The 13,388-nt window shown below is 37.8% G+C and overlaps 1 protein-coding gene across 1 annotated transcript in view; it reads left to right on the forward strand.

Moving 5' to 3' along the window:
- Nucleotides 1-13,388, forward strand: part of LRP1B (LDL receptor related protein 1B) — a gene marked incomplete at both ends in the record, with an annotated part of 773,038 nt that overhangs the window by 663,104 nt on the left and 96,546 nt on the right. Inside the window, one exon of the mRNA XM_082483434.1 lies at nt 887-1,086. Within this exon, the coding sequence (XP_082339560.1) occupies nt 887-1,086 (200 nt within the window). The remainder of the gene's footprint in view (nt 1-886; nt 1,087-13,388) is intronic.

Consider the following 13,388-nt stretch of genomic DNA (forward strand, 5'->3'; position numbering starts at 1 on the left):
CCTTTCTCTGCTGCTTACATGGAGCATGCTCAGTGCCAACGTATTGCTCCTGTGTTTTGTAGGATACCAGTAGCTGTTCTTAGGGCCATCATTTTCTCCTGCACGCAAATAGTATTCCGGGTGGCTATTAAGAATGTGAGCTGCATCTGGGTTTTTTGAGAACCTGTCCAAAACCTGTAGAGTTAAAGCCATGTCAGCATCACAGCTGGAAAAATCTGTCCTGAGGTTCCAAGTAATGGCATACAGCAGTGGCAACGTGCATCCATGTACCAAATAATAGGACTTTTTATTTGGAAAACATGCTCTGTATTGCGGTTCAATAGTATATTAAAAAGAAAATTGCTACTCAGCTTTCCAATGGTCTTTCTCAGTGCTTTACCTATTTTTAATCCCTTTATATGAGAAACTGTTCTAATGGTTTGGAACTAGTGCTTCTTGAAGTGATATAATTTGCATCATACAATTATTAACAAAAAAAAACATCGTTTTATAATATGTGTTAATAAAAGAAAATTTAACTGTGATACTATATCTGTCATAAGTTTAGCAGTGATGCCATTTTTGCAGAATATTAGATTCACGAAGTACAATCTGGGCAGTATTCTATAATTCTAAAGTATCAAGACCAAGCAATTTAACTGCACTTTTTACTAGTCCATAGTGAATTTGATGAAATCACATCTAGCATGAGGACTCTGCTACTCAAACCCTTTACATTTAGCACACTCATTTACAAGCAGGTCTAGAAAAATCCAAAAATCTGTCTGGAAAATGGAAACATTGTAGAATAATTACAGATTTTCTCTTGAGATCAACTAAATAAATTAATTTATTGTTATTATTTTCGCATCTCTAAGCGAAGCAGCTGTTGTATTTTGTTTTATAGATACTTGTACTGGATTGATTGCTGTGAGTATCCTCACATTGGCCGTGTTGGTATGGATGGCTCCAGTCAAACAGTTGTCATAGAAACACAGATATCTAGACCTATGGCTCTTACGATAGATTATGTCAACCATAGACTGTATTGGGCTGATGAAAATCATATTGAGTTTTCTGACATGGATGGATCTCATAGACATAAAGGTTGGTCAACAGCTTTTATATTTTTTAATTTGTTTTTTTCTTTTTTTGGTAGTTTTTAAATTGAAGGTGCTTTGTATGTTATTTTTAATTATGTAAAAACTATACTTTAAAACATTTATGCAACCTTTACTGATACATTGTTTCCTTTTTAATCAATATTTTAAAAGTCGATTTTCATATTCCTTCTCTGTTATGCATATGAATAATTTTTAAACATGCAGTAATACATGTCCATGGAAAAAGTGTCAAATGTAACCAGAAACTCTGGGAAGAGGCTCAGCAATATGAGGCTGCCTTGTCAATTCTGAACTCTAGTGTATATTTGCAACACGTGTTCTCGACCAAATTACAAAGCCAGAACGTGGCTAAAAGCAGCCTTTTCTCCAGCCTGAGAAAACCTGGAAATGTCCATTAGTCTGTTCAGCCTGAGTCAATAAAGGAGATCAGTATTGCAAATGTAATTTGGGGCTTTCCTGGTAGATGGATAAAATAATAACTTTTGAAATACTTATATAGTGAAGTAATCTTTATCCTTTTGTTCTGCTTCTCACCTGACAGATAATTAAAAACCTAGTATCTTTTATCTATAAAGCGTTAAAAGAAAAGAAAAAAGGTTCATACTATGAATAATAGTTCTCATATTCTAAATGGTATAATTAAAGATCTTTCACTTTAATTCAAATATATGAAATAATTGGTATTGGTGTGTTGAGGTTTGGTTTTTTTGGTTTTTGGGTTGTTTTTGTTTTTTTTTTTTGAGACGAAACAGTGTTACTTCAGCTCCCTTCTGCAAGCTTTACCCAAACCTCAGAAGTGCTGCTGTCCTGGTAAAACTTCATGCATTTGGGCTTTTTTTGGCTTTTATCTCGTACTGGCTGCCTCCAGGTTTTCTCCAAACCAGAGTTCATGAAGTAACTACTTTTTTTCAGATTGAAGCTTCGCGGTGAAACAAAACAAAACAAAAAGTTTTCTAGCCTTTGTATTCGTGACTAGTAAGTTATAAACAGATAATGAACAATTCAATGGCAGTTATTTGAGATGGTAGATTAGAGAGACTACGGCAATAGCTATGAGAGCTGTAAACATTCCCATTAATCTCAGCATTCAATTCCATGGTTTTTGTAACGAGCACAGGACAGCCATAACCTGCTCACCTAAACAGTTCATGCCTAGACATACCCCCGAGTGCCGGTTTGGTTCCTGCTGACAGTCTGTTTTTCTGACAAATGAAGCAAAGCTCCGTCCGCCTCTTGATGTTATTCCCCATGCTGCTATCCTGCTATTTTGTTCTCATACAATTGTCCTCTTACTCTTCTTTCTGGATCTTTCAAAGAAAAGAAGTGATTAATAGCCAAAGTGTCTCTCCTAGCCCTGACCTGACTGCAGTGGTCAAACCTTTCTCAATTTTCTCTTTCAACCTGAAAGTTTCAGAATTTTTCTTTCTCAGAAAACGTACTCCTAACGCTAAATTTCAAAAGGTATCTGCAAAATTCCAGCCATGCTCTCTTTGGTGTCCATTGTCTCAGTCTCCAGCCTGTGGATATCTCTTGCCCAAGTCAGTAAAATCAGCTTCAAGTGCTTTTATATTCATGGAGTTAATGTCTTCCCTGAGGATATGTGATCCTAGAGAAGAAGGAAATTTGTCACAGAGCCACGGCTGGTAGCAGAGAAGAGTAGTGTTTCGTACAACAAATTATCTTTCTCATTCAACAGAGCACCACCACTGCCAGTTTAGACAGCTGAATGCACTCCTCGCTGTTCAGGGAGCATGTCCGACTCTCCAGGTATCGCGGAGTTCGAAGTCACGTATTACCGGACGTGCTGTAGGCTTTTGTGCCTGAGAGTTTTACCATTTCCGTTTGTGAATGAAAATTTATCGAAATTTGGTACTAGTTAAATATCTGAGGCAAGCTCCAAAAGTGACAGTGACTTTGGTTAATCCTGGTATCATACTACTTCTGGTTTAAGTACAGATGATATGTAAATTCAAGCCATAAGAAACCTTTGCTTTGGGAGAAAGATCCCGAGGTATTTAAATTATGCAGAAGGAAGATTTTCTCCTTAGGTAATGCTGTTTGTCACTTCCTATTGTCAGGAGCTTCACTCAAAATGTGATTATCAAACCAAAATTAATTTGTAGAAAAGTTTCTGTGGATTTAACAAAGTAGTAATAGAATTCTTGGTGTCAAACTGATCAGACACGCCTGTAGGTGCTCCGAAGGGTGCTTTGAGCATTTCGCAAACCTCCTACATAGCGATCAATTTGTCTTTAATCAGAATCTTTTCCCTGCCTCCCCCTTCCCCCTGAAATAAAATACCAAATAATGTTTGCGTGTCTTCATGTTTCAGCACAAGACTAGAAATATTTCTGCATGTTAGTTGTCTTCAATAAGGGAAACTTGTGGAAGTTCAGTGGTTGGGGTTGAGAGGAGGTCAAACTGTCATCCCTTCGAGGTTCCTGATACGAGCAATTCTAATCCATGTTGATGAGGACTTAAATGAGAAAGATCAGTTTCATATCTTGTGATAACTGTGTTTCTTGACGTATTGTTCGCATGGATTTCATGGCCCATTTTCCTTTGTCATTTTGAGACGCTTTGTATTGTCAAAGTTAACTAAGGGACGGTTGAGTTTATTGTAGCCTTTGTGTTTTCAAATGGAGAAGGATAAAGGCACAGTTATGATGACCATCAGATAAATGCTCATGAAGCAGAGAAAAAAGTCTAAATGGGAATCACGTGAGTGATGCAGTCTGAAGTGCTTGTTATCGTCAGCTAATTATGTTTTCCCCTGTTTCTGTGACCTGTGAGCATAAGGCCAGCTTGCTGTGAGGTTCTTTCCCTGAGAATATGCTTTTGGGATCTTAAATTACCTGTTACAAAATGTATCCGAAAACACCACAGGGATTTCACAAGACCCAGCAAATAAGTATGTTATCAGAATGGGTGGATTTTATATCATAAAGAGATATTATTGTATGAGAGAGACTGCGGTGTTCTGTGCTCTGCACTAAATACTTCTTGAGGACAGACGGAACAACCTTGGGCTAATTATTACATGCTGTATGTTAAACCAAGGAGTGTTTATGCCATGCAATGGGGGTTTCCATGTATTTAGATCTTAGTGTTAACACTTTTTGCAACAAGCTTTTTTTCTTTCTTTCTTTCTTTCTTACAAATCTTAAAGAACTTTTCAGGAAAAGAGAACATCTGCTGCTTTTCTATTGTAAATTTCCCCTGCATTTCAATACAGAAATAGGCTTTTATAATTATCAGGAGAGTCCTAGGAAGAACTTTGAAAACATGCTAACTAGGCCAGAAATCTTACAGTACTTGGGAGCTCTTCTTGGCGCTAGGGGCAGCAATGACCTTGCTTATCTATTTGAAGTTTAATGCTTGATTATGTAAACTGTCTTTAGAGCTTAGCCAATTTAGCACTGCAGCCTTCACAAATGTTATGCACGGTAAATGATTAAGCAAGCATTGAAGCGCTAATCTGGCTAAGCGCTAAGCTGGTTTACTTCTATGAGCTTTAAAAAAAAATAATTTAAGAATTTGTCAGACTTAACAGTTGCTTTTGGTTCCCACTGCCCAGAGGAGATGCAAGCTTCGCAGTTCCCTCGGTATCCGATTGCCTCATGCAGGTTTTCCTATCCTTCGGAGCTCTTAAAACCCAGAGGTGCCTCCCATTTTCCCACTTCACTCTTTGAAGATGAGAATTTCAGTATAATGAAGCTATAAAAGTAGAATCTGATAGTCCAGTTTAGGAAGTACAGAAGCTTCTCTGAGCTGAGATTAGCCCTTAACTGTGTCGAGTTCTTTGATGTTTTATACTGTAAAAACAAAAGTTGAGCACTTCTGTGCTGTTACAGCGGCATCAAAATTAAGCAATGAAAAAGTGTTGAACCTTAAAGGAATTAAGTATTCATCACTGAATTCTTTAGCTGTAGTATAGTTAACAGAGAGAAACTTTCCTGTTGTATCTCAATTTGAAAAAACCTTTTCTTCAGAATTGGCTTCTGCCTGAGTTTTTACAAACCTCAGGATTGGCGTACATATATGCGAGTTTTAAAGTATCATGGATAAGGTTTTTGGAGATTATAACATTTTTAGCATCTGTAATTTCAAAAATTGGTAATTGTAAGGGCTTTCTAGGTAGAAAGTGAGTATTTGTGTCTAATTCTGAACTCTGCCACCAGACTTTTATAAGAGTAAATGCAGCTATTCATGAAATTGTCCTAGTGTAAAAGGAATCTGTGAGATTCCTTCCCACTTGATACTGCAGTTTTCATAGCTCAAAACTTAGAGAAGTCAGAAAAGAGCGTTTCTCACAGCAGATGACATATAAACGGTAGTTCTGATATTGCAACAGTTTTTTCCCAACTTCTGAGGAGTCTATAGAATTACTTTTTATAGCCACATCTGATAGCACAAACTGATAATTGCTTCATAATTGCATTTCTCAATTTGCTTCACAATGAAAATTGCTTCACAAATGCATTTGACAATTGTATTCTAGATTCAGTTTTCGTAATTGTTCAGATAAAATTCTCCAATTCGTATGTTTCCCTGAATCTGATTATTTTATTTTATTTTATTCTATCTCTTTTAAAGGATAATATTCAGGAAAAATGCACAGATTCACCTATATTAAATGCAAGTCACGCAGTTACATAACTCTAAGGTTCCACAGTCTCCAGTTTATGGAGCCCAGTTTATGAAGATTACCAACAAGTGGGGTTTTGAATTTTCCACTGTTCTTGTGATAATAAAATTCTATTAATTATAAACTTCTGAAAATAGTTTTTTTACGAACTCATCAAAAACTTAGCAGACATTCGCCATATATTTCCGTATAAGCTGGACATGTGCCATCACAAATTTTAAAGGATGGGCATTATTTTCCACGCAGTTGCTCCTGCCAGAAAGCGACCAGAACAGAGAACATAAAATGCAGTTTTTTCTTGTGTCACGGGGTCTCCCCCTGTTCATATCAACACGATCAAAACCGGGAGGTTTTTGTTGAAGAAAATTGCAGAGTGTTGCACGGCTCCTCCAGTTGCGGTAGAAGATAAATGAGATAAACCGAAGGGACTCAGCAGTTCCTGTGCTCATAGCTGGGTGATGGCAGGAGACAATCCAGGCAGGAGTACGGAGAGACAAAGACGAAGGGACATATAGCCTGCGGGGCAGAGTGGGCATCAATAGTGAAACCAGCAGCAAGGCACGAGTCTGAGGCGTAGGGGCTGGCAGGCACGTAAGTGGTCTCTGTCGGTCTGAGAAATAATTTACGAATCTTTGAAACTCCTTTGCACACTGTGAGTCGCTCTACTCGAATAGTGACTTGTATGTATTTGAGAATAATTTCAGCGCTGCTGTGACAGCATGCTGCTCTCTACTGCTACAGGGGAACCGGCATATAAACAACTGCTCACACCAAAATTAAAAAGGCAATAAAGTATTTTAAAGTAGGGCAATAAAATATTTCAGTCCTAGATTTGATTAACTGATTTCTGTCCCTGGGAAGGTATTGGAGCGACTCATTCTGGATGTCATCTCCAATCACGTTGAGGAACAGGAAGTTATTGGAAGTGGTCAACATGGATTTACCAAGGGTAAATCGTGCTTGACCAATCTGATAGCTTTCTATGATGTTATAACTGGTTGGCTGGATGAGGGGAAAGTCGTGGATGTCATCTACCTTGACTTTAGCAAGGCTTTTGACACTGTCTCCCATGACATCCTTATTAGGAAGCTGAGGAAGTATGGGCTAGATGAGGTGACAGTGAGGTGGATTGAGAGTTGGCTGCGGGACAGGACTCAGAGGGTTGTGATCAGCGGCACAGAGTCTAGTTGGAGGCCTGTAACCAGTGGTGTCCCCCAGGGGTCAATACTCGGTCCTATTTTGTTTAATATATTCATTAATGACCTGGATGAGGGGACAGAGTGTATCCTCAGCAAGTTTGCTGATGATACCAAACTGGGTGGGGTGGCTGACACCCCAGAGGGCTGTGCTGCCATCCAGCGTGACCTGGACAGGCTGGAGAGCTGGGCAGAGAAGAACCTAATGAGGTTCAACAAAACCAAGTGCAAGGTCCTGCACCTGGGGAGGAAGAATGCTAGGCACCAGTACAGGTTAGGGGCTTACCTGCTGGGAGATAGCTTGGAGGAGAAGGATCTGGGGGTTGTGGTAGACAGTAAATTATCCATGGCCCAGCAATGTGCCCTTGTCGCCAAAAAGGCCAATGGAATCCTGGGCTGCATAGGGAAGAGTGTGGCCAGTAGGTCGAGGGAGGTCATTCTCCCCCTCTACTCGGCACTGGTGAGGCCACAACTGGAATACTGTGTCCAGTTTTGGGCTCCCCAGTTCAAGAGGGACAGGGAACTGCTGGAGCGAGTCCAGCGAAGGGCAACTAAGATGATTAAGGGCTTGGAGCACCTCCCTTATGAGGAAAGGCTGAGAGAGCTGGGACTCTTTAGCCTGGAGAAGAGAAGGCTGAGGGGAGACCTGATTATGGCATACAAGTATCTAAAGGGTGGGTTGAAGAAGGATGGAGCCAGGCTCTTTTCATTGGTTCCAAGTGACAGGACGAGGGGCAATGGGCACAAGTTAGAACACAGGAAGTTCCGTTCAAATACACGGAAACAGTTCTTTACGGTTCGGGTGACAGAGCACTGGAACAGGCTGCCCAGGGAGGTTGTGGAGTCCCCTTCCCTGGAGATTTTCAAGACCCGCCTGGATGCAGTCCTGAGAAACGTGCTCTAGGCAATCCTGCTTTAGCAGGAGAGTTGGACTAGATGATCTCTAGAGGTCCCTTCCAACTCTGATAATTCTGTGATTCTGTGATTCTGTGATTCTGTGATTTCATAGGCAGATTTTTGAAAATTTGTTAATCTCTTCTCATAGTGTCATTATAAGTCATATGTAATAATCAGCTTTAATAGAGCAGATACATTTGTGCCTTAAGATGTTGGGATTTAAGTCTAAATTTCCTGCTTCTTTTGTGATAGTAGTTTTGGGACATATACATTTTTGTGTGAGTTTATTATACTGAGATATTCTCAGTCGTCACTATTTCAATTACATTTTTTGACTGGCAAAATATCTTACCGCGTAATGCTAGGACTTGTACCTTCCATACTTACCCAGTATGGATGTGTGATGTCTATATTACATTTGCAGAAAGAAATATGTGTGCATGCACGTGTTGTTATTAAAAATATTGGTACTATCATCCTAAAGGTATATTCATATATATATATTTCTGTGAAACATGGCTTCAGTTACTGGAATTAATGTATATATTATATGAAAATATTTTTTTCTGTTTATTGAGTTTAACAGGTTTTGGTTTTTAAACAAAGTGACAATTTAGTAAAAGTAATATTGATTATAAAAAGTCTCATCTTTTAAAAAAAACTAGTGGTTTAATGTAATCAAAATTACATGCTTTTAACAAGTTTAATAGGCATAATCATATTGTCATTAATCATTAATAATTTCATTGTCTGAACACTTCAAATCCTTTATCAAAAGGAGCAAGAACCAGAAGTGAGTACTATACAGAAATAAAAAAAAATCTTGACTGTCTCGAAGAGGTTACAAGTTGAATATAAAATGAGACAGAAATGGATATAAAGGAGTTCAACTGAAAAACAGGACAGTATGGAGCAGTGGATTCAGCACGAGAGAGAATCAGTAATTCCCAAGTTTTTTTTTATTTTGTACGTATAATGGCTATTTTCTTATTAAGTGTTATTCTTCCTTGATGCAGTTTTTCTTTGGAAGATTTTTAATTCTTCCTAAGATTTTTATCACCGATTCCATTTGGGTCAAGATGTCAGTAGCCTTTTTATTTCAATTTTATTACAGTTCAGGAAATCAAGAGTTTCAGAGAGTGGAATGCAAAACAAAACAATGCGGCCTTGTTTTTAAGGTTTGATCACCAATTTTCTGTCTTTGAGTGCCAAAATTCTTCAACAGAAATTTCTCTAATTCCACAGTGAGAGGAGGTGGTCATTTAAAATGTTGCTTAACAACAATTAATTACCTTAGCAGTTACTTACCAGCACTGCAACTGTAGATGGGTGAATGTAGTTCTGGGAGGAGCGTGGCAGGAATCTTCCTCCCCTTCTCATAGACTTTGCAAGGTTGCAATCCCTTCATTTTGGAAAGGGGCAGATCTCTTTCTACCTTAGAAATGAAGTGATCAACCAGCCTCAGCTTGAACGGGAGGTGAGTGGGAAAGGAAATGTAGGCTTGGTGGGTATGATAGAGTCCAGCTATTCTTGTAGTGTTTATTGATTAGAAGTAGTCAGCATTTGTTCTTTTTAAGGACGCTTTTCTTGGCATATGGATTTGACAAGCTGACATTGAGACCTTTTTTGTTGTTGTTGTTCATTTTAGTTAGAGTATTTGCTTTTGCTTTTGGAAATAATCTGTGTTTCAGTAAGAGGTGAGTGGGACTGGGCTGATTCCCAGTTGGCATGATCTTCACCCCTGAAATCAAATGAACGTTTTTTTATACTAAAGTAGAGGTACTCGGAGAATATAAGGGAAACAAGAGACAATGAGACATTTTTATCACAGATATGACTTGCAGCATACAAGTTTATATTTTTGGATCAAAATTAGTACAAAACGCAGGAGAGAGATCTTTCCTCTTATGGAGCTATGTGGCTCTTCTTCCCTAAAGTTCATGCAGCACTTTATCTCCCTTTAGTATGTTATATATTGTCATTTTTATTTGTGTTCAAGTATCTAATAATTTTTATTTCCCACCGTTTCTGATTGTTGCAAGCTTCCAATTTTTTCCCTTTTACTACCCACCTGTGTTTCTTCCTCCTGTTTTCTGCAGCTTTCTGATAGGTATGTGCATTCCCTTCTCTTTTCTGCCCTCTCTTTCTTATCGCATTTCTCATCTTCGTGTTGTTTGGTCAAGCACTGTTTGGGATTAGCATTCAGTGTAAGAGAATCCATGATTTACGTATAACGTTGAAACCCCAGTAGAGAGCTAGAGGTGGCAGCAGCAGGCCTGTTAGAAGAGGAGGGATTGCAAAGGATTCGCCCATCTCTGGTAGGAAAAGGAGTCACAAAACTGAATTTCAGAAATTACTTGGGGTCGTGATTTCGCATTCCATGGTTTTTGTCCCTCATAGTTGTTGAGTAGGTTGTTGAATATGCCCCCATAACGCATTTTATTACACCAATAAGAAGAGCGGGGCCTTGAAAATCAAAGTAAGCATCAGTTTGAATTCATAAGATTCTTTTGCTGGCACAAGGTAGAGCATTATTTACTCATATATGACACGGTGTATGTTGCAGTATATGAAAACTGCTGTATATGTTCTGAACTGTACTGTATCACCAGCGGCAAGAAACTTGAGTGACTGAAATAACTATTTGGGACTCAGTGGAAGCAGTCAGCTGAGTTATACTGTTCAGGCAAGGATTAATGAAAAGGGCTAAAAGCACTTCTCGCCTCTTCCCTTCCTCTGTAGCAGCTGGCCGGGGTGCCCGGCCATGGTGATGGAGTCCGAGACCTGTGGTGGTTGGGCAATTATCCCCTTTCTGATGGAACCGCACTTCAGTTATAGGTGTTGAGATTTCTTCATCTGAGAGAAAAAAATCATATGCATGGGTTACAACGGATTATTTCAGGCTTTGATGCTCTAACAATGAGGGTAAAAAAGCACATGTAGTAAGTACTGGTCTAGAAAATTCTTAGGGACTGCTAGAACTGTGTCCAGTGGATTGTTGGTCTGCACGTGGGGTGCTTTATTAGTTATTCTAGTGTTTTGAGATATGGATTGGGCTTCAGTTTACTTCAACCCACTTTTTGAAGGTTTCATAGAGGCTACATTGTTATGAGAAACAAAAGAAAAAAAAAAAAAGTCTATTGAATATGTAGGTAATCCTGGAAAGTAATTAATAGCAAGTGAGCACAGTTCTCACGGCTGTGTGTTAAAATACGACTATTTAAATTCTCCATGGATTTGCTGGTGGAGATCTGACCCTTGTGTTGGTGTAATGTAATTTTTTTGTTTAACAGAATATATTATTTTCTTACTAATGGATTGTCAAGTAGACATCTTGATTAAATATTTTCAAATAGGTGATGCAGAGGAAGCAGAGCTACTTCCCAGTTATGACTAACGTGCCTTTACTTTGATTTTGTAGGAAGTAGTCCATTTTCAGAGAATTTACCAAAGAAAGGAGAGCAATTAGTCTTGCTTTCCTTGTTTAAAACTCTGATTCACACCATAATGTACGCTGTGAGGTTAGTAATTAGTATTGCAACGTATAACTAATGTATGCCATTTATGACGAGGTAGATCACTAATGCAGCTAAGGTTCTCTTGAAGTTAAAGGAAAGACTGAAGAAAGAAAGTGGGTGTTTCTTCTACTACATACATTTATGATAAATTAATAGCTGTCACCGCCTGAAATTTTGGAAAGCTGATGTCCTCAAAGGCAAAGAATAAAGAGCGTGAGAGACTATTTTACTGTTCCATCAGAAAATAAGATGTAAAATTTCCCTCACAGTTTTGTGTTCATTTTTTATGGTCATTCACTGTTGATGTGACCTGTAGATTTTATAACCTATTGCATCAACAGTTCTGATGTTCCATTCTTTGTAATATACTAAAAGTTAAAGAAAAATACTATTCAGCTGTGATAGAACTGTTTTTCAATCAGTAAAGTTAATCAGAATTAGCTGCCATTAAATGCCTGTTTTCACAAACTTCTCTCAGTCTTTACAGATGTATCAACTGGAAGAAAATACATTGACTTTTATGGTCAGCTTAGAATAATTTTGATAAGATTTTTATATTTATGTAATTATTATTCTTATTTTCTAAGAATTTTTAAATTGTTATGGTCAGCTTAGAGTTTTTATAAGAAATATTTGCATCCCTTGATGCTATACTTATTTTCTGTGTTTTACTTTACATATATTTTTATTTACATATATATTTGTGCTATTTTATTTAACACAGGCCATTCATTGCTTCCTTAATTGATTTCTTTTTTTTAGAACTTTCTCTAGGTTTGACAGCTATAAACAGTGCAAGCTTCTGAAAGAACTTTGATCAAGTTTGTGTTGAACATTACTTAATGAAAAGTTGACTTAAACACAGAAGCTCATTAAAATTATAAAGTTACTCAGAAATCAGAAATAGTGGCAGGACAAACTACAGTCCTAATCTGGGAGTGTTTAAACCACTGAGAGTTTCAACTCTTGACCCATATGTGGTAACAATGGAAAACTCAATTTTTAGAAACAGATACACTCTGTCATACTTCTTTAAAGATCACAAAAAAAAAAGAGTATAGCGTTGTTGCATTATGTTTGATATTGCGGTTTTGTTTTTAAGTACAGAGAAACAAAAGTAAGCATTTACTCATACATCTATATTCAGAGTATGGTGTTTACTTGTAATTCCGGCATGGCCAAAAAGAAGGAGCACTGCTACACACATTTTTCATTTGTGTGGAATGGTAAAGATGACCAAATCAGAATAATTTTCCTATGTAAATCCTCTTCATGTGCATTAAGGCTTTTGCAGGCCCATTTATTCTCATTTTAATCTTAACCGTGATCAAAATAAGAGAAAACAGACAAAGAAAAAAACACATTTATTTTATTTAGAAAGACTGGAATGGTATCTTTGACATCTTTAATTTGATGTCAAAAGTAGCAGCAAGGGTCATAATTTATATGAACAGATATTTTTTTCCCGAAGTCAAGTAAAAGTAAAATAAATAGCTTTTATGGATAGCTTCAGGGTTTCGCTCAGAGTAGCGCTTCTCTTTCTGCTGTTCCTTCCTGCTTCTTCTGTCAGCCTGGTTTGTATTTCTCATTAGAAACTGCCCTTTAAGATCAGTGGGGAATTTCCTGCAGTTCTGTAGATGTACCTAAAATTCCTGCTTGTCTTTTAATTTTTTACTATGGCACGATCATATGATTTAGAGCTTAAAGGAAAACTTTCAGTAGCAAGTGCTTATAATCTATCTAAAATAAAAAGTGCTGGGTTTAATATAACGAAGTCTTCATATATAATTAGGTGATAATACATGTAGGTCTTCCAGCGGCCGGACAAAGCCTGCTCTAGCCTTTGGGTGTTCTCCTGAATCTGGGAGGTTTTTCTGGCAATTTATTCTGATAAATCCAGTGGTGAGAAAATAAGGAAAAAGAGGAGAGGAAAAAGAATCAATATAACGGAAATACCTGTACTTACAGTTCCTGTATTCTTGTTTTTTTGTACTTGATTTGTTACTTTGGTGGCAAAACTGAAATT

This window comes from Vanellus vanellus, assembly GCF_965231255.1.
Source record: "Vanellus vanellus genome assembly, chromosome: 5".
NCBI lineage: Eukaryota > Metazoa > Chordata > Aves > Charadriiformes > Charadriidae > Vanellus > Vanellus vanellus.